The sequence below is a fragment of the Aquila chrysaetos genome, chromosome 15, assembly GCF_900496995.4.
Source record: "Aquila chrysaetos chrysaetos chromosome 15, bAquChr1.4, whole genome shotgun sequence".
NCBI lineage: Eukaryota > Metazoa > Chordata > Aves > Accipitriformes > Accipitridae > Aquila > Aquila chrysaetos.
The window spans coordinates 13747449-13770680 of record NC_044018.1 but is presented as its reverse complement, the minus strand read 5'-3'; the positions used below and the strand labels follow the sequence as shown (position 1 = coordinate 13770680).

Sequence of the window (23232 nt, the reverse complement as noted above, 5' to 3'; positions counted from 1 at the left end):
TAGCATGATCAGCAGAACGTTTTGCCCCTTATTCACTTATAATCTCGTTTCCACAAACACCAGCTGATTTTAATTCCAAAGTTTATAACGGTAATGTTTTACATAATTGTTGAATGCTTCAGTTAAAATAATGATCTCTCTACAAATGAGGAGATTGAGCATGCTAGAATTAATCTTCAAGCATTCAAGAAAACCAATAGTAGAGACAATCTCGTAGTTATACAGAGGTAGCATTAATTAAGTTGAATTCAGTAGGGGAAATGGTGAAAAGATGTAAACATTCGTTTCTAGACCAAGTGAAAAAGTACCATCAAGATCTGAAATCCTGCAGTCAGCATTTACAAGATACCGAATATAGCAAACCTAAAAGACTGCAAAAAAGAATCAAGACCTCAGCCTATCCTCAATCCCAAACTGCTTCTGCAATACATGTACGTATACATCTACACGTTATCCTGCAAAACATCTTCACTCAGTAAACTCACATATAAGACATGTTCCACAAATGGAGCTTTCTGTACCAGCTCTTCCTCATGTAAAGCATTTAAATAATACCCAGAACATCCATGTTGGTTGATCTATGCTATCCCGGTCCCGAAAGGTTTGTGTTAATTGCATGCTTTACAAAGCTTACACATTAGACATAAATACATAATTAGCAAGCTAATATAAACACACCGTCTTCAGCAATAGAAAATGTATTTTCCTCCATACAGCAAACTTCAACAGCTTTATAACCAGTGTTTCTCCCTAACAACTCTATTACTCATTTCCCCATACATGGAAGGGTATTGAAATAGAAAAATTCTGCTTGTATAACTGAATGTGAGGTATTAGTTTACCACTTACTAACTCATGACAAAATTTCAGACATCAGAGCAAACGGTTGCCAAATTATGCTCAAATGAATTACATCCCAACGTAACCTCAGTGACAAAACATGTTAGCTTCAATAAGGTAGAATTTCACTGTAGACAAACTTATTTTTAGTACCTGTTACTGCAGTATGCAGTAAATCACTGCCTCAAGCTGACCACTGAAGTAGCAGAGAAGTCCCTTCCATTAAGGCTTCGGCATTTCTTTCAGTCTTCTCTGAAATTATATTCTGCATTTCACAGATGCACCGCTAATGAACTGATTGGCTAAACTGGAAATTTCAGCTCTTACTTCACGAAATGAGGAAAGAGCATGCCAAGTACAACATGCCAGAATTTCTACTCCTCTGAAAAGTTAAAAGCAACAGAAAGTCCTAGATCTGGTGGCTTGAGAGAGAATTTCTTGTTTGTGTGTTTTTTAAATAAACCGCTCTCGGTAGTTAATATGAAAGCTTTTTGTAATTTTTTTTAAATGTTATATACAGAATACTAATTTCTCTCTCTGCCTCCATTTCCAACTAGATGCTGCAGGACACCTAACTGATTCTTCATGGGGAAAAACAAAAACAAAACAAAACAGAACCAAGAAAAAAAAATCCCCCCCTCCCAAGTTCTCAACTGCATTTGAGCAAAACACTTTTTTTTTTTTTTTTTTTTTAAATAAATCTCCTTCAGTAGTGTGAAAACTGATGGGCTGACTTGTATGCTGGTGTGTATGTTTCTATAGCTCTACTGCTATCAGATAAACTCTATTGATTTTTTCTAAAAAGAATTTCAACTCTTATGAGTAATTACAGTCGTCTTTGCACAAATAAGAAATCTGTTTTCTGAAAAGCCATTCCTCGGTGTACCTGGAACACTTTCAGGCTATAACTTTTTGCTATCCTGAAGGAATCTCATAAAATAAGTGATTTCTTAAAGATTGTTGGAGATGCCATCTTAAGAAGACAACTTCAATTGTATTCTTTAATTGTATCTTCAGGAAGAAGTTATAGTTTGGGTGTTTTGAGGGGTGTTGGGGGAAATTATCTTCTCATATTATTTCTTCCTGATATCCTTCCTAAAAGTAAGCACTTCTGATTAAAAACAAAATAATAATAGCAACAATAACAACTACAACTTATTAATCCTAAATTAGCAGGCTAAAAAAAGTGTATGAATCTAAACTGGTGTAAAAAAAAGTCAGCCAACAAATTCTGAATTATCCAGGTACTCTAAAATAACAGCTAAAATATTTATATCTATACACACCTATGCTCATACATACACACACACATATATATATGTATATATAATTCCAAACAGTTTAATGCAAGGACAAATAGCAAAGCCAATTATTTTTTAAATAAGCCACAGAAGAGAGAGTAAGAAATTAGAACACCTGCAGCTTGGATTTTTTTTTTTTTTTTTTTGGTCTTAAATGACATTTAGTCAAAGTGCAAGGATTAAAACATGCAAAAACCATACGCTGGATACACCTCATGCATTAAGATTATAAAGGAAACGACGTGAGATGGAACCGACTCTGTTCATAAGACAGAACATTAAGTATTAGCTTTCCTTTTTCTTTTTCCTGTTTTGGTACTTCCATTGGAAAACAGGAATTTAAAATAGTCTCTTTTACGTAAGTATTCATGTTTATTCTACACTTATGCTTTGTGCCTTGGAGGGTTTTGTTTTGTTTTTCTTTTTGTAACATATGTTACATCTAATAACCAGTCTAACTAAAAACTCCAGTCCTGCAAAGATAAACCAGACCCTAGATGAGAGACTACAGAAAAGATTAAGCTCAATTAAAATTCAGGTGTCACTGGATGTCTAAGCTCTTATTAGGTTTATAACATCACTGAACTGAAAAAGTAATCCAGCCTTAAGCATACACAATGCATTTGATTCAGCTGCTTAAACATAGGTTTTGATGACTGTCTGAGATATATGGCAGTAATTAAGATATCTACTTAACACTTGTAGATCTGACAGAGGAGCTAGGCTTTTTCGGTCAGTAGCTAGAGGACAGGAGGATAACTTAGGCCATCTCAAATTGTTGATATCTGTGATTAAGTAAACTGAATCAAGCACCTAGTGGCTGATTAACTGCATTATTCTCTAAGCACCATTAACTGCATCTCCAGTGACTATAACAGGAGTTTAAATAGTGCACATATAGAGTTCCATGTTGAGTTTTTTCTCCTTCTCTGCACAAGAGTTCAGCAACACTGTAAATGAACACGATTCCCTCAGAAATTACAGCTACCTCTTCCTATGAGAAGAATTCTGATTTAGTTATTACACAATTAAAACCAGTACATTTACTAAACCACAAAACACAGCTCCAGTTAATCTCAAAATAAAAACATGAAATTTAAAAAAAAAAAAAAAAACCATCACAACTATTTGAAACAGCAGCTGGAGCCTTATTTTTGCTCTGAGGTTCCAAAGACTCCAAGTGGAAGAGTTCCCAGTGCACACCACATGAATACAACATTCCCTAATCATTTCTAACCGGCAGTGGTAAAAATGCATGACATACCAATTTAATGTACACAAATGTTTTAAAAGATCCTGTCTTTTCCCAGATCTAGTGCTTGGGAAAAATGCAAAAGCAAAGAAGATGCTAATGCTCTGTTAATGGGAAATTTTCTTTTCTTTAAGCAACATTTAAGAAAGTTATTCCTATAATTTGAAAATACTCTGCTCTAGAAATTTTGTCTGCTCTCCTATCAAAGAGTTCATTTTCAAGGAAACCTGAAACTAAATTTCTCTTGTGTTGATGTGCCACTTTATAGTAATTAAGTTTTCACATTCAGATATATAAAAGCCAATGATTTTATTTATAACAGATGTAATGTACATTTTAAGTATTATGCAGATTTAATGAAGTCAAAGCTCATTTACAAAGCAATTGATGGTTATTGCTTCAACTGTTTATACACAACACAGCATCTCAAGACTAAGCATTATATTTTAATCTAATAATGTTATCAATAATATTCTGAAATGCTTTTCATTAATCAAGACCTTACTTTTCTCACAGATATTTTGTTTGAGAAGCACAGTATTAGCTGTGGAGGCATTTGTAGCATACAGCAAAGAGAAAAAAGGGCGAGGATTAGGGAAACTTAACATTTTGCTTAAAAATAATCTGCTATGTTGGAATCATTGCAGCTTCCAAAGGATAATTTCTCCAGCAGATCCCACGAGTTCAATCAACAGTGACAAGCTGGCACCAAGGTAATGAAGTACATTCTTGTGCAAATGCATTAGCTCCTACAGAATAATTACGTGCATCTTTATCATAGCAATCAGGAATTTCCTTCGGAGTAGGACCACCGAAGATTGGGAGAAAACTTATACTGAAGTCAATATGACAGCAATGTTAAATGACACATTTCTATGCAATCTGTGGAGATACATAGCCAGCTGCTATCAAGATTTCTGCAAGTTTCATGGAGAAAAAAGTTTCAGAGAAAAAAAAAAAAACAAAACCAAAATTAGTTTAGACATTTCTAGAGAGGAGCTCATCAAGAGAAGAATGATTGACAAGTACGATCAGCTGGTGATGTAGGTTGGTATAATGAAAAAAAATGGTAGCAGCAACTAATGATTCAGTACTAGATGAAGGTAAGAAGAGGTCAAAAAAAGTCACTAAAGCTTTGAAAGGGAAAACTGATATACTTACAGATAGGTATATTTAATGCAACAGAGAAAGTGATGCCCAAATACACATATGCTAGAAGAAGCTTAGTCAAGTCAAGATAATTACATTTAGAGCACCAATTTGAAAAGGTATCAATAAGTGAGAAAGAAGGACATTTGTCAACTCCTTGACAAAAGGATGTTAGAAGTTAATCAGGACATAAGTGAAAAAGAAAGGAGTGAAAAGAAAGGGCAAAAGAAATCATCTTACAGTTGCTTTTTTCTTTGAGGAAACTGAAATTCTGTGCAAGACAATGAAGGTGAAGCATGAGGAATTAGCCTAAGTGGAACTACAGGGATTGCAGTTATGGGATTCAGTTAAGTCAGAGAAACTGAGTTATTGAATATATTGCTTTTCTAACATTTCAGATGTCTGTAACAAAGGAAGGGTTATACAGTGACTAAATTCTTGGCTATGTTTCCTCCTGTGTCATTGCAAGAAATGAAAGAAGCTATAAATCCCCATTAAGTCAACTGGGAGAGAACAAAAAGACAGAATTAGCAAATATACAGAACTCATTTCATAGTGTAACAGTCTGAAATATGACATGCCAAGAAGCTGTATTAAAACAGAAAGAAAAAAAACCTCAATGCAGCAACATACAAACTTGCCAGGTCAACTGCCTACTTCCAATTCTAAACCACCAACCACAACAAAGGGCGGGGGGGGGGGGGGGGTGTGTGAAGAAAGATATACTGGAGAAAATAAGAATGGATAATTTTCTGAATGCAAATTCCCCAGCATAATGAAAATTGCTTCAGATATCCAAACTGAATTGATAATTAAGTTAATTAGTGAGTTTACTCAACTCTGATAAACCCTTGAATAAGTTTCTGAATCATTTATATGCAAGTATAATTGCTCTGTCACAACATACAGTCAATAGTACTACAGCATATGAAAGGTGATGCATGACAAATTTGTTATATACATTAAAATATTGTAAACATATGCATCCACACCCACATGAGAAGGTTCCACAATTTCATTAACATCTACTTAATAATCTTCCTCTCAGAGAGATTCATTTACCAATTTCCAGAAAGTATAAAGGATTCTTGCCAGTGAAACAGACCTGGTCTTCATATCAATGACTCTAGCAGATACATAAAGCGTTTAGCATTCATCCTCTGAATACTGTTTCAGTGCTATTTTATTTTCCTGTCCATTTATTTTATACATATGCAAATATGTATACACATGTTTACCTATGCATATATGTATACAACATATGCATGTACACCTATACATATATAAAAACCCATACATATACAAAATATGGACACATACGTAGAAGTTATCTGTTCCCATTCCAGTAACAAAAGAGAGGTGTGGTTTTTTTAAGCCACATAGTGTTGCAAATATATCAAAGGCAAGGACTAGCGTGTTCCATCTACAGCTGTCATTGGTAAAATTTTGCCAAGGGTATAGTGACATTAAGGAGGCTGAAACTCTGATACTCTTCTCAAAAAGCCACACTATGCAACATGAAGCACCTTTCTTTTTTTTCCCCTCTGTATTCTTTCCTGTATTTCTTTAAGGTTGTGTGTCCCCCTGCTCCCCTGAGATCTGTTTATCATCTACAGAAAAACTTTAACAAACAGAAAACAGAGAAAATAAATTAAACTTAGAATTTTCCACTTTGAAGAGGATGAAAAAGACATTCTTTTCTTTCATAAACAAATAATTACATCTTCTTTATAGAAAGAAATGTACTTGCAATTGTACATGTACAAACTTAAATTTGATAAAATAATAAACACGAGAAGTAGAAGGAATAGTAGATTTTTTTCTTGCTGCCTTACCTGTATTTGCCACAAAACACTCAATGTTCTTTCTGATCTTACACATAAAAATAATTTCACATGCAATACATGAAAGTTATAAAATGGCAAAGAAGCAATAAACTTCATGATGCACAGAACAAAGGAGAAAAATAAGTTTAATTAAAGACATTTTTTAATTCAATATGTAGGTCAGGTTTATTTTTAAATGTTTTGCTTTGCAACTGGGACAGATCCAAAAATGAAACCAGCATTAATGTATATTATTTATTGTGCTGAATTTTGTTCACTTTCTTCTTTTCCTGCCTTTGGGTTCATTTCTTTCTGTGGTACTAAGACTGTGTAGCAAGAAGCAATGAAAAATCAGAACAGACTAAGTATAAATACGTAAGCAAGAGGTTGAACTTAAAAACAATCTAAGAACAGAAATTCGAGATGTCTTTAGTGCTATACATTTTTTCTGGTAAACAGGTAAATGTTGCTAAAAACTCAAATTCAGCTCTTCAGCATAATGCAGAACAAAGTCATTATTACTTTAAAAACTTTCTTTCAAGCTTACCTCTGTATCCTTACTGATCAACGAAGAAGGTCCTGAGATATTTATATTCTCACCTCCTTCTGAAGGAAGCAACTGGTAATTCACAGCCTGATAAAGAATCTATAAACACAAAATAAATACAATCTTTTACCAGTAAAATAATCAAATATAAGAATTATGACTGATGTCATAAGAAACCCAAGAAATTCTGATGTAAAAGCTTTCGTGATAGAAAAACAAGGCTGCAGGGGAAGACAGTGAGAAGACCACACGTATCTTTGACATTCTCTCACTGTTGTGGTCCCTAGACAAAATGACCTTTCCTTCTCTGTGATTTTTGTGCAATATTTTTCACAAAATGTAAGACTATTTTTATTTTTTTTAATTATATGCACCCTGCTGCACTATGTAAGCTAAAGAACTTCCATGAAAAACATCCATTATCTGGACTGTGCCTTTGAGGCGTTGGGCAACTCTACAGAGGCAAGTGTTACACAATAGTTTTGTGAACAGAATTTCTGCAGGCCATAGAACTGATGAAGGTCTGCAAAAGACACTTATAGCTGTTTAATATCATCTGGTCAGCATGACCTTCTCAAAGATTTTCTGCATATATCTATTTATCTACATATAAATACACAGCACTTGGACAGAATATGTAGGGCCATTAATGAGCAAAGCTGAAAAGCTTATGCTTAGTTTATGGAGAAAGTAATAGCAGAAGAAACTGATTAAATGTGCTTTGATGGAAATCATGACTTGCGTTTGGCTTCCTGGGGCAAATACCAAATTAATCATCACTGCTACAAATGATATTGCACTAACAAAGAAACCTGAGCCACAAATTAACCTCAAGTTTTGCGAATGGAGAAGACAGAGAATCTCTTCCCTTCGAGAAGTGGGATGCAAGAGAGTAATAACCAGTGGCTGAGCAGCTGCACTGCATTACAAATAACAGGACATGAGACCTTCAGAAAGAAGGAGACAGCTATATAGAAGCAGTGAGTGAATTGACAAAAAAGTCTAACAAATTTTGGTTTGTACAGTGCCAAAAGTTCGTCTGACTTCAAATTATAATTCTAGGTATAGGCACATAAGGGGGGAAACAACGTTTTATTTCTGTATTGTACAGGCACCAATTCTGCAAAGATTCCACTTGTGTTTAAGCTCATAATTGTACCTACCTCTCTCAAATTTGAGTGCTTTCATGATGAAAAAAATAGTAAATAGCTCGCAGGAGCTAGACCTGTATTAAGTCCTTTGTAGCATCTTATTCTGAAGTTATCCTGTTACTGAAGCAGCACAGACTGCCTTTATACGCTGCCTGTATTTTTCATACACATTGCTATACAAGCAATTTTGTAAAAAAATGGCTACGCACTTGCAGCTGCCTTAATTAGGCTGCATACGTACTGTAGCTATTGCTCCCTTCTTCCCCATTCTTCAGACACAGAATGAAGCCCTTGAAGATGTTTTTATTACACAAAGATAAATCTATGAACATTGTGAACTCTTAGACAACTAAGACAATTATGAACTCTTAAGTAATAGTATGTAGGCCGAGCCACAATTACACTGAACAGAAATTTAACGTTTTGACAACCTAAATTACTGCACTATAGTTTCAAATAAAACTTTTCAAAAGGTTTGCTGTGTCGTCTTGCCATAACTTGTATTTAAATGCCACAATTATGTGTTCTCACATATATAGTATGATCAGCTGAACACCCAAGACATGATTCTATTAAGAAGTCAGTCATTGCAGAGTTAATAAACATGGCTCAGACACAAAGCCTACTGTAGTTGTTCAAACTGTTACATGGTTGGAATCAGTGAGAAAAGAAATTCATTGTATACTGGCTAGAGAACATAAAAATGTAAGAATAAATATTTAATAGACATTTATGTGGGCATTTAATGAAGTGGCATTACAAGATGTAAATACCTGGAAAACACTGAAAAAAATATTTAACTGCATTTGCAAATAAAATGTTTAAATCAGGCAGTAAATAAAGAAATTAGAAGTACTAGTGATAAGAGAATATAATTGCATTTCTACCTGAGAAGCCAACTCATCATATAAAAATGCTTATAAAGAGACCTCCTTTGTTGAAATATAACAGTGAAAGCAGAAAAACAGAGCAGAACAAATATAAACTCATTGGGGGGATGGAACTTAAGGGAACAAACTTAAAAATGAGCACAAGTCTTCTTTACTTTGGTAAGCATTGAACTTGCATGAAAGAAGTTTCAGAAACACCTACCTGGGTTTGCAACGAACTGCTCACTCCCAGCAATGTCTCTATGGCACTTGGGGGACAGTGTGTCAGAGCAAAAGCCATGAGTTCCTGACGCATACTCAAATCATGGTAGCCTTCCGACTGACCAAGCTGACTGCATACTTCCCAGCTTTTAGAATAACCTACAAGGGAACACAAAATGTACTTCTGAGGTTGGTAAGCTTCACAAGTGACAGGGGAATCCTGCATAATTCTTATTGGATGAGAAAAAGGAGGGTATGTGGCATTCTTGCCAACACTTAACGTCTCCTGAGAAAGGAACCATAAAGGCTCCATAAAAGAGAGATATAACTCAACTTTAGACTGATCAAATACATAAAAGATTCACTATTTATCATATTGTAGATATCAGTACAATAGGCATCTGTAAGCCTACAAACTATATTTTTACATATTGCAATAAGAAAATCATAATTTACTTCAGAGCATGATATTGAACACCTTACTGGAGTGGCTGTAAAAAAAAAAGTAAAATATATCACTTGATATATTAGAACCTCAATTCATCTCAGATTTTTCCCCCTCAATCTTAAGGCAGAAAAAAAAAAAGCAAAAGAAACAAATCCTATTGTCCTTGTATCTTGACACGTCATTTTCCTCCACTCATACCCTCACATATACAAATTACATAAATAGCACAAATATTTTAAGAGTTTTGACAGAAAGGTAGACATCTAGAAGACCTGCACATTCCTACTAGCTGCAGTCACATATTTTCACCTGTTTGAGAGGGGTACAGTATAGGAAGAATGAAAAATCGTGGTTCCCAGAGACATACAGAAAAGCTCCATAAGGTTATGTGTCTAATAGTTCTGTAATTATCTTATTACATACAGTACTTGCTGTATACATCTCCATTCCATGGAGATGTCAGTTGACTTCCACAAACAAAATGTAACTGATTTTTGAATGAAATGGACCAATCTGAAGTACCATACTTCAGTATAGTAAGCTGAGAGTCAGAAATCAGATTTCCACCACCACCACGCCACGCAACCCCCATTTAATCACTTCACCTGTGGCCATGAGCTCCTGGCAATGCATACTAGCTGCTTTGTAGTCCTGGAAACTGAGAGCTTGTTCCACTAAAAGGATCAAAACTTGACCTTTTCTCTCCATCTGATCATCTCCTGTAAGAACAATTCAACTTTTTAATTAGTTAATTGGAATTAATAGTCAACCTAAGCTTGCTACTTTATTTCTTAAGAAGACTATATGCCACAACACAAAAAGCCCATCTTGAAATTGAAGCAGAAATAAAATTACCTGCTTTTTCCTGAAGGAAACACTAAAAACAGTTATATATTTCAAAAAACACTGGCAACATACCTGGCTAAAAATAACTACACAGCATGTTATGTCTAAGTTAAAAAAAAAAAACCAAAAAAACCAACATTTTGAAGACTGTATTTATGTGATGGCCAAGACATAGACTGATAATTAAGTAAGTGACATATAAATCAAAATCCTGACTTTGGAAAAAAAAACTTCTGTGAACTGTAACAGAATAAGAATTTTGAACTTTTTAATTGTTTTCTTACAGTATGCAAAGCCCCAGTTTAAACTCCCACTTTACAGAGCCAAATAATTCATGAGATGTGGAAGATATAGGTATTTAAAAAAGCTCTACCTTCATAAATCGACCAAGTAGAACTGAAACTGTTTTTTCACACCATACAAGCATCTTGGTCACTAGACCTTCTGGACAATGCCTCTTCCCCCACTTATGACTCAAAAGTAACACTTCAGATACTATTGATCTTTTCTGACTGAAGTTTCATCAAGAATTTTTGTAGAAAAATGTCCTGACCTTAATTTTAATACATCAGCATTCACAGATGAAAATCTAATCAGACAACTTATTTCCCTTTCAAAGACAGTTATAGTCACTACACATAACACTTCTACCTATCACCCTTTACAAGTCACCTATTTCTATTTATTTTAAAACTTTTTCCAATTTAGAGTGAACACAAGAGAATGAAAATTATTTACTTCACTGACACCAGTTGGTCCAGTCTTGTGCTCAAAATTGCATGTATGTCCATGCACTGAGGTGACTAAACATACACAGGAAAAATAATCTCACACTATTCATTTTAATATAGAAAAGAAGGGTGGCAATAAGCTAATAAAAATGAGTAGGTTTTTTCAATGAAAGCTTCTTGCCCATGGTTCTCCCCTATTATTAAAAGTGATTTTACACAGTCACTGCTGTTAAAGTCATTTGAAAAGGGCACTGGTTTATGAAACTGTATTACTACAACTTATGAAATGCAAATATTTCAGAAGGTTAAACGGATCCAGTTCCAAAAACCATATAAAGAGTACATGTTTTTAAATTGTATAGCTGTTATTTTTAACTCTAATTTGCGGGTCCATCACCACAGGCAAAGCAAATTTCTTTTTAAAGCTTTCTCAAAAGAAAAGATGTAGCAGTTGTGCTAGAATGACATTCAGGGAAGTGAAGTTACCCTAATTACTGAACTCAATCAAGATTCCCCTAATCCCGGCACGTCATGACTAACTCAGCTGGGAGAACAGGTTGGCTTCCCATCATTTTATCTTTTGGCCTCTTGCTCTATATACTGGCAACACACGATGTTGCAAATTAATCACATCCAAGGCTCTTCTGCTGCAAAATTTTGCCCTCTGGAAGTTGGGAACTTCTCATCCAGGCAAAAGCAATTACAGATGACAAAGAGGTGCTTCTATCTACACAAGCTAAATGTGAACTGTCATTTCTATAAGCAAGAGATCCGTACTTGCCACTCACCTTCTGATGCCCACTTCACCCTGACAGCTTTACTACTTACAGAGAGATTTGACTAAGTAGCAGACACAAATAAAAGGCAAGAGAAATAATTGAACTATTGTCCCTCAGATTTCAGCTAGACAAAATAATCACCGCTATTTATTACTACTTAAAAATCAGTGGGATTGGAGGGAAGAGGGGAACAACGCTTGGAGCAAAGAATGGTTTTCTTCTTAACTGTGCTTGAGCAGTCATACGCTGACAAGTCCCCCATCCCCAATGTTTTAGCTAATTAGTTTTGATGCAGTGGGATACACCTTCACATGTTTTACAAAAGCACAAGCATAAAATATAAGGATCGTTTTCCTTCCAGTCCATGCCTATACTTGCTCATCTTATCTCCATTGTTCACTCATTTAAACTTCCATTATCTTGACACACGCTGTTATGCCACAGAACAACCAGCAGCTCCAATACAACTAGTGAATCCCCTGCAACACACAGCTCAAGCCCTTTTTCATGCAGCTTTCATTGCCTCAACAGTGCAGTCACTTAAAATACTACCTGCTGCAGTTTAGAGGCATGGTCTTGCTCTTCTATTCAAACATGAAAAAATTCACTGCTTCAGCTTTGTGACACCTCATTGAAGGTATTTTTAATAATAAAGTCTTATAAAAGTGAAAGTTTTGAATTCTAAATTGTTCCCCTTGCCATTCTGACAGACATCCAAGATTTAAAACCAAGAAAAGTTCAATGAGGAAAAACTATTAAAATGGTGACCTTATCATACTACACAGTAACCTGCATCAAGCCTTTATGTTAACGTCTGACATCCAGACTCAAACAAATCAAGCTCAGCAACTGGAAAGGATATCTTAGGTTTTGTTTCCCTTTTATGATCTGTAAAAGTTTGTGTGTGTTACACTCCTTCACACTACTGCCTCCTTACATCATAAGGAAAATGTATTTATATTCTAAGGGTTAGTCCACCCAGTAAGATTTAAGTCTCCAAAGTTCTTTCCATATCTTTTTGTTATGATGTTTAGCATTCAGATAGAAATTGATACAGCATATGGCATCATAACTGAAAGGAGGTTGTAGTGAGGTGGGTGTTGGTCTCTTCTCCCAACTAACAAGCGACAGAACAAGAAGAAACAGCCTCAAGTTGACCCAGGGGAGGTTTAGATTGGATATCAGGAAAAATTTCTTCACCGAAAGTGCTGTCAAGCATTGGAACAGGCTGCCCAGGGAAGTGCTGAGTCACCATCCCTGGAGATATTTGGAAGATGTGTAGAGGTGGCACTTAGGGACATGGTTTAGTGGTGGGCTTGGTAGCATTAGGTTAATGGTTGGACTCCATGACCTTAAAGGTCTTCTCCAACCTAAATGATTCTATGATTCTATTACAAATGATGAGAGGAAAAATACGGAAGCTCAGAAATAGAAAAACATTTTTTCTTGAGAAATAAAGGATGCTCAAATACTTTTTAAAAGTTTGGATCCAATTTGGGTCATATAAAGAAAGAAAAAAAAAAAAGCAGCTTATTGAAACACTTTGAGTAAGATGAATGCTATTTGAGAGTGGATGAAAAACATTATCTTGAGTGAAACCATGTCATGAAAACTTAAAAGTCAAATAGTAGCAAAATTGTATGTATACTCCAGAAATTCCATGTCATCTACATTTAGGAGATCAGAAACCATCTGTATGGTTACTTCCACATGGGTTAAGCAAGAAGTTGAGGAAGCAGTGTTGAGGAAGGTGGATTTCAAAAATAAGCTTTGACTTCAGAATGTGAGCAAAGCTTAAAGTTATTAGAATTAGCTCATGGATATTAAAATTAAATTACCATAGAAAGTTGCAACAAAAGAGAATAATGAACAGAAAATATTTCTAGAGAGCCTGACTCAAGAAAAAGAGCAATGCTCATTAGATTTTTTTTTTTTTTACAGTAGAGAAGATGGTCTTAATTTCTGATACTTAAGCATTTTTTTTTTTTACTCTTTTTTGCTCTTCTATTTTGTAACCAAGTAATTCCATAAAGTGAATTCTTTCACACCCTTTCTTAACCAAGAGTGTGGATTAAGTGAGGATCATGAGACAAAACAGCTCCAGCTCCCTGAGCAGGTGCAGATTTTCTGGCTGTCATGCTGAGCACATTCTCCCTCACTCACTTTGCCCATCTGTGAAATTAAGATAACACTTGTGTGCTTACTTTACAGAGGTAGCGACATGAGGCTTAAGTAGAGTTTACTGTCATTAATCAAATACTTTAAAGCAATTAAGCTGCTAGCTGATATAACATTACCTAAGCAATATTTCAGCTTTGACAAGTATGAACATAAATTCTAGTCTTCACTTTTAGTGCTGCTCTCTAAACAAACTGTATTCAGAGAACACAGCTCCCAAAGCTCCTTGAGGATGACCATGTGCACTCTACCCTTGTATGCACAGCAAATACATTCTTTTAGAACTGAAATTAAAATATATATGCTCAGAGTGTTTTATAGGTTATATATTTATATATAGTATAACAGTACATACTATATACTCTATATGTACACGTATGTTTAAAATTTATTTAAGTATGGATGGATAGATGTAGCGAGCAGACTTTCACAATTAGTAACGTTATGAGGTGGGGTAGCAAGGGGAGCAAAGAGGGGGAAATGCTGAAACAAATTCCTCCAGTGAGCAGATAAAGCACAAGAAAGCACTCTACTGGTAGATACACACAGTGGATCGGGAATGGAAGGGACTGCAAATTTGAGCATGCGTAACCAATACCGGTAAGCGTGTTCCACAAGACAAAATTAGAACTTCTTTCACAGCAAAGATGGCTCATAAATCAGGATAATTGTATAAGTAGTGAAAACCAATTAGGGACAAAAACCAATTCTTTCTTCCAGCAGCGTTTTATCTAATTCTTCATTAGGCAAGTCCATAAAGTTCAATCCCTAGATTCTTTTTCAATATCCAGACTCATCCCAATATATCTCCATAAAACCATTCCCTTCATCATAAGCTGTTAGAAATCAAGTTACCCTTTCCCAGTAGTTTTAAACCTGCTAACAAAGACTATCTGTGCTAAAACTGCAAGGAAGGTTTTCCTTTTCTAATATTCAGTTTAAAATAAAATATACTCATTCACGAATATTAAAATCTGTATGCATGAGCTGCCCTTTTGGCTAAAAACCAATTTGTGGAATAATATTAGCGTTTGTTATCATTCTTATGGTTACCAAGTCCTAAAATAACTCTTCATCATATTAATAATTAATTGTAACTCAGTAACTTAAATTACGAGTCGACAGATACACCATTTCTATATGACTTACTTCAATAGGTGTGGGGTTTTTTTTTTGGTTTTTTTTTACACCTACTATTAAATTTTACAAGACTCTTCATTTACAGACTATGATTAAGGCTATGCAAGCATTCCACTTAAAATCTGTTTTTAAAGGTATTATTAACCTAACTATTAATCATATGCAACTTCAAATTCATTGTAAGGTTACCTTTTCCACACTCACTGGAAGTACATACAGCAGTAATTGAGGACTGAAGAGTAAAGCTCTACAGACTTTCTTTAATCTGCTGAAAAAATATTGCATTTGCATGCATGACTTAAAATAGTGACAACAATCATGTTTCCTTTGTGTGCTTTTGGATACTATTCTGGATACTCATCAGTGGAATGGAACGTCAGGCACAAAAAAATCTGCAGTAATAGTGGTATGCTGTTTATAGCTTTCAAGTCCAGAAAAACTAAAAAAAGATTAAAGAAACTCTGAGTTTCTTAATATGGAAGAAACCTGTTTTCCATAGCCAATCTCCTACAACAAGTAAGTGTAGATAAAATTCACAACTATGGCATTCTCATACTGAATCCATTATCTTGCTTATAAATGAACATCCTGTACAGAAAACAGTATTTCTATATAAGTAATACGACTAGTCATCCCTCAGTGACAGTGAAATGGTTTTTAATCACAAAAGCTTAAAACTACTTATTTAAAAACACACAAACAAACAAACCAACCAACACAAAAAAATCCCACCACATCCCACCACCACAGAAAGTCACTACTGGAAACATTTTCTTGCTATTTTTTCCTTTCAAATAAATGTTACTCTATAACCAAAAGATAACTTTGAAAGCGACAGAGTTATTTATTTAACATAAGAGACAAGAACAGCAAGTGTCAAACTAGTGTATTCCTTAGCAAGATTTACTCTCGAAGTATATACTTTTACTACTAAAGTTCCACACTTACCACAGGAACAACCATTAGCATTATTCCCGAGGTTAACCATTAAAATCAGAGAGCACAACGCTCTTAAAATAAATATGTAATTTGTAGCATAAGCAGTAGTTTTTAAATCATTCACCTGCTTAAAAATTAACCACCTCGCACATTCATCTTCAGTTTTTCGCCACGCTGGTAACCACAAGCCAGAGAAAATCAGGAGGCCATTTCGTCATCTGGCTTTAAATACCTCTTTTAAATCTCTCTTTTCAGCGGTGTCTCAGTAAGTGCCACTGTGATTATAACACTAACACACAGACATTACCATATCAATGAACTCTATATGAATTCCCTGAAGTTCTCTACCTAAGATACATTGCCTCTCATCTTTTGATTTCTAGAGATGGGAGCCATGAGTTTGTTCCCTGTTTAAAGGTACATACCAGGGCACCGTACACGCTGATCTACAACGTTACTGGACAAAATACTTCGTGTTTTTAAGCTTCATAGAATCACTGTGGATTTTGCTTTTCCTTCTCTCATACAAAGAAAATAATTTAGATTCAAAGAGAAGGTAAAACAAAAATCAGCAGCATTAGCCTAAAGGACCCAGAATATTAAGAAGAAAAATTGACAGATTTTAACTTTATGTGGGAGGAAGCAGAGGAGAGAAGGAAAGAGCTGTACAGCAATCTTATCTTATAAACCAATATGGAGATTTTTTTTTTCCAAAAGTCTTGCAAGCAAAGAAAAAAAAAGAGAAGTTATGACTGCCATTCCAGTTTTTCTACAGAACAGGAAATTACATGTGAAATTAACAAATACATAGATTAATTAGATCCAGCTACCTAACGTAGTACCAATCCCCTCCCCTCTGCCATTTTTCATGTAGCAGCGCTGCGTAACAGGAGCACTGAGCTTACCAGAGTCATGACAACATTTCCAGTGATTCCTTTTCTTAGGACCTAGGCACCTCAGGAGGTCAACAACCTAACTTCTGTACCTCTGTTCATAACTTCACCCAATCTCCTTTAATATCTCCTCCCTATATAATACTATGCAAAAATTGCCAATACTAAGCTTCCTGAATACGTAAGAAAAAATTCTTAATTGATTTAACAAATAGAGAGAGAAAGGAATTAGCCAGGCATGCACCAGTGACAAAGCCAGAATGCATCGATTTTATATACCGTGCTGCATAAAATATGAATTTACATTTCATATTTCTATATTCTATTTCTACATCATAAAAATATAGCACTATTGTATTTGCAGTTGCATTGACGAAGTATTTTTCAAAATCAAAGGTCTGCCAGATATTTTAAGTAGGCTATCTTAAAAGGAAAAAAAAAATTCTAGTATCTTTAGGATTCAATCCTTGAAGATGCTCAGCTCCTCAAATGAATACTCAACCTAACGCTAACGCATTATTTTTAGTGCAAAAGAAGATATACAAAGCATACACAAAAGTCCAAGAGCTAAAGTTTATGCATTACAGATGACTTTTTTTCACCTCTAGCTTAAATGGGACTTCTATTAAATCAAACTACCTTATTTGACAGGGACAATATGATTTGCTGGAGTTTTAGTACTACCGATTAACTGTAAGACAAAAATATTCTCAGCCACAACTCGTCCAATCTGAAATGAGCTTTTACTCAAAATCCAGATTAGACAAGGCTGTTGTTATTTTAGGTATTACTGGAACATCAGAGCAGCTGACAATATCAGCTGCTTTATTACAAATAAAATATTTCATTCATGTAAAATATTTTATTCCTCCCCAATGACTGCTTTTTGAGATGACTTTTTAGTGATATCCTTGAACACACATTCTAATATCAACTCAAATGTCCTAAAGCATAACACAAGTGCATGCTGCATTGTGATTCAGTGTCTTATTAACACAGCTTACCTGCAACCCTTAGCAAATTTGCAAGTCCCAGGAGCTTAGCAGACTGCCTATAGTTTGTTGACAACTGAGCAAGACAGTCCTTGATGAGACTAAGTCGATCCGAACATAAACGCACTGTTGAAAGAAGAACTGGTGTTAGAGACTGTACAAATGAACCCTACTGCTGTATTTCTCATTAACAATGTAGACGCAGAAAGAGTGCTAGGGAGTATAAGAAAGCAAACACAATCTGAAAACCAGCCCAAAGTTACTTGCATTCGGATCTTCAATTATACCAATAAAGAGAAAGTTAAAATAACACTATCCAGCCCCAATCTCTAGCAAGTCAGGCTGGGAAGGGAGGAAGAAGGGGGAGACTGACCAGAAAGAAAACTTTTTTTTTTTTTCCAGGTTTTCAGACTCAATGTTTTTAAATTTATATGACTAACCATATGCCTTTATACAAATTTATTTTTAAATACAATTTTTGCAACATTCTCAGAAAGACTGTTAAAACAGACATTAACTTTCATTGAGAATATTGTAAGTAACTAATATTTCATGCTACATTGTATCTTAGGGTGGACAGGATACATCACTGTAAAACTGAAAGAACTGTCATAAACAAAATCTTGAGGGTGTTTTAATTTCCATAAATATTTTCTGAGCAAGTAGAGGGATAGCCTGCAAATCACAAGGTTGTGTCAACCATAACCTGAGAAGCTTGTAATTAGTATTGTGTTTCAAAAAAGATTTTATCAATAATTAAACAATTACCTTAATTGTATAATTTAATATCATGAATCAATTTCAGTGCTCTTTTTAACTAGTTAGTAGGGGGCTAACTTCAGGCTGCTGCTTTAAAAAACTAACGTTTTCATACCATGCAAGTTCTCAGAACACAGAGGAACAGCATGCAGATCTTAACCCTTTAACACTCAGTAAGACATTAATGTCTGCATTGGGGGTAAGCCCAATATGCTAATACAGACTTTAAAAAGAGTAAAGAAGCCCTTGCATAATGAAAACTCTATTAATAAAGTTCTGGAAATCAAATTAGACTAAAACAAGTTAAGAATGCAGGAGCAGGAAAAGGCTACACTTTTAGTTTCATTTTTAATATTCTATCACACACATGTATTAGTATACAGGAGTAAAATGTTTTCATTCACTGACTGTACAAGCAAGATATTTTGAAATATCTAACATAACTGAAAGTAATCTGAAATAATACCATGGGTCAAACACTTTCATCACAGATGGACTTCTCTTCACTTTTTATGTCAATAAGGAGTCTCCAAACCAGATTTTATTTAAATACATCATAAAGTAGTTCACAACCTTAACTGCTGAGTTTGCTAAAAATACAAGTGGGGGAGAAGCTCTACAGAAAACTAAACACAGAAATACAAATAAAAGTCTGCTGCTAATTCTTTCTGTGGGAATAACTGATCCTTTATGTTATTTTAATGACATCCTATCAAAGTAACTGACCATTTACAGGCTTTCATTAAAACTTTAAAACATGATTTTAATCTTATTAGTTTAATTTGATTTACATGAAAAATACTGAAAAAGGATAAGACAGGATCATTAATGAAATTACAGGCATGATTTCACATATTCTAATTAATCTAGATCAGTTGTATTACACATACTATTAAATGCAATATTATGTTGCAACTTTTTTTAAATGATACCTTCATGTCCACACCGAAAAAGATGAAGAAAATATACGTGTACTTTTCTACAGGCTGAACAAACTGATTAAAAAAATAATACTGCTCTAGAAGTCAACAGTGGAATACTGCAAGATCTAGAAACCAGACTTATTCTCAGTCCAGAAATGGTAAGATTTCTGAACATAACATACGGAGCATCAGCTCAGTTTGAAGGAATACTTGGGAGAAGAAAGACAACAAAAAGAGAACACCAAAGTAACAACAGCCACTAAGAAGATCCACTTCGTTTTACACAGACCCACAAGAGCTTTCCATAAATCCCAGTATTTCTCTGCACAATGCCAGAAATAAAACACTACCATCAGCATGTTTCACTGGTACTCAGTGCTCTTGAAAACACTCTACAAGAATTGGCTTAGAATACCAGTGTTCATGCAGTTTCACATAGTTGCCCACATAACACACATTCAAGCTTCACTGAAAGCCAGGCAGATAAGCTTTCTTGTATTCCTCTCACTTAGAAAAGTGGGGGTTTTGTTAATAAAGCATATTGGGTTTGTGTGGCCAGGTTTTGGCAGCAGGGAGGCTACAGGGGTGACTTCTGGGGGAAGCTTCTAGCAGCTTCCCCCATGTCCGATAGAGCCAATGCCAGCCGGCTCCAAGACGGACCCGCCGCTGGCCAAGGCTGTGACCCCGTGGGAAGCCCGCGCTGGAGCAGGCTCCTGGCAGGACCTGTGGCCCCGTGGAGAGAGGAGCCCACGCTGGAGCAGGTTTGCTGGCAGGACTTGTGACCCCGCGGGGGACCCGCGCTGGAGCAGTCTGTGCCTGAACTACTGCAGCCCGGGGAAAGGACCCACGCTGGAGAAGTTCGTGGAGGACTGTCTCCCGTGGGAGGGACCCCACGGTGGAGCAGGGGAGGAGTGAGGAGTCCTCCCCCTGAGGAGGAAGGAGCGGCAGAGACAGCGTGTGAGGAACTGACCCGGACCCCCATTCCCCGTCCCCCTGCGCCGCTGGGGGGAGGAGGGAGAGAAAACCGGGAGTGGAGCTGAGCCTGGGAAGGAGGAAGAGGTGGGGGGGGAAGATGTTTTAAGATTTAGTTTTTATTTTCTCATTATCCTACTCTGATTTGATTGGTAATAAATTAAACTAATTTCCCCAAGTCGAGTCTGTTTTGCCCATGATAGTAATTACTGAGTGATCTCTCCCTGTCCTTACCTCGACCCATGAGCCCTTTGTTATATTTTCTCTCCCCTGTCCAGCTGAGGGGGGGAGTGATACAGCAGCTTTGGTGGGCACCTGGTGTCCAGCCAGGGTCAACCCGCCACATAAAGCAATGAACTTTGTTAGTCTGGCACAATCTATAAGCAATAAGACGTAATGCAATATATTCAATTTTTCCCTTTATCTCACTGTCCATAATCATCCTTTCTTTCCAACTTCTGCCCAACAACTTTCCATACCATTGGACTCGGAGCTCCAAAACAGATTTCAAATTTTAAACAAGTCATCACAAGAAATACCTTGTAAAAGTTCACTTCCATTGTCATTGGGTTTTATGTACTTCAACATGAAACAGCCCGGTGGAGACATGAAAACTGCCTACCCATGAAGTACCTCTCTCCCACCCATTATTTGAAAGCTTATCAGCACATGAGCAAGTGAACATTATTAAAAAGTCCTGCTAAAAATAAGTCTCAAAACACAGATTCCATATGCAGATATCTTTCTTATCTCACATCAACTGAAAAATGTCTTTTCAACTGAAATAATTTTTCAGTATGTGCCTGTAAGCTGTTTGGAGGCAGGGATGCATTTGTCATGCATATTTATGCCTGTGATTCAAATAATCATATAAAGAATAGAAATATGCAGTACCTTGTAATGGTAATATTTTCACGCCAAATTCTTCAAGGTAGCCCAGAGCACGAATGAGATCTAGCTCCTCCTGAATAGCACTTGGACAGTCTACAATAAGTTGTAGACAGCACCTAAATAGGAAGGAAACAAATTTTTCTAAAAATTGTTGAATAAATTCAAAGTTAAATTTGTGGAAGAAGTTCACCTGTGAAAGAAAAAAAAAAAAAAAAAAAAAAAGTAATTTGCTGTGCTTATGAAACATCAAAATACTCACTAGTCCTGTAACACACATTGTGTTTGGCACTATATCTCTGTTATGGCTGGCTAAACATTTTAAAAAAATTCTGTTCTTGGATTGCCACAATCTTCTTCGCCTAGTTGTGACAGGAACATCACCTAGACCCTCTTGTATTTAGACCTGCAATGAATTTAACAAAAGATGTTGAAGACATATGTACTTAAATATATCACTATTCAAGGAAATATTTCTCATATCACCACTGCTTTTTGGTGTTGCCATATACTACAAGATAAAAGCAAAATTCTGTAAAAAGTTTACTGGAAGTGAAACGTTAGAGCCATTGTCACAAATTCAGTTTCCTCAACTAGGTTCAGCAATTGAAAACAAAGCTGATTAAAAGGAAAAAAACACCACCGCAAAATTGCTCTGAAGATGAATTAATGCATACAAATATTAGTAACAAGTTTATTTAAAATAAACATTTTCAAAAATTCATTGTTTTATGAATATAATATTGACATAATCAGCTTTTAGATAATTTTTTTATTAAAACTTGAATTCTGGTAGTGTTCATATGTTGTTTTATTAATACATGTTTAACAAAAAATCCACACACAAAATAGTCTAAATGATTTAAAATGGCTTAATTCACCATGCACATTAAATCAGGAAAGTCTATTATTTGTGCAATTTGTCATACAGCTTTTATCTTTACATGTTAATTAAGAAATAGACATGTTCACATCAAAAATAAAATTGTATGTTAGCTACATTCCCATCTGAACCCATCACATTTTTCAGGAGCACTGACAAACATTTCAGGGTGAAATGGAGATTAGAACAGGAGTGGAAGGAGAGAGAACTAGATAAACACATTCCATCTAAACCAACTCAAACAGGAAGGTTACTAGGAGACCTATACACTGGGATAATCATTCACGGAAATAAATTAAGTTACCATGAAACAACTAACTGGAGAAAAGTCAGAGAAGGACCAAAACATCTTACTAAACAGAATAAACACATGGTCACACATTCATAGCAAGTATTCAAGCTATAAAATTAATATTTTGAAATACCACTGTAAAACCATAAGATAAAAGTTGATCATGGACCCTTAGGAGATACTAAGAACAATGATACTTTGTATTTCCAGAGGCTTCTAATGGAAAAGACACTCTATAGCAGATTGGGGAAAAAAAAAAAATTGGTAAATAAACCCTAATTTTATGACGACATTAAATCAGTTTTTCATAGTGATTAACAGAATCACAGAACAGTTTGGGTTGGAAGGGACCTTTAAAGTTCATCTAGTCCAGCCCCCCTGCAGTGAGCAGGGACATCTTCAACGAGACCAG

At 35.5% G+C, this 23232-nt stretch overlaps 1 protein-coding gene across 2 annotated transcripts in view; it reads right to left on the bottom strand.

The window, feature by feature from the left end:
• NBAS (NBAS subunit of NRZ tethering complex) overlaps positions 1–23232 on the bottom strand; it is a 191676-nt gene that overhangs the window by 103549 nt on the left and 64895 nt on the right. For both annotated transcript variants that reach the window (XM_030037298.2, XM_030037299.2), the window contains exons 31-35: positions 21652–21764; positions 18116–18229; positions 10211–10324; positions 9159–9316; positions 6916–7014 (exon numbers count right to left, since the gene is read on the bottom strand). In XM_030037298.2, coding sequence (XP_029893158.1) covers positions 6916–7014; positions 9159–9316; positions 10211–10324; positions 18116–18229; positions 21652–21764 — 598 coding nt within the window. The remainder of the gene's footprint in view (positions 1–6915; positions 7015–9158; positions 9317–10210; positions 10325–18115; positions 18230–21651; positions 21765–23232) is intronic.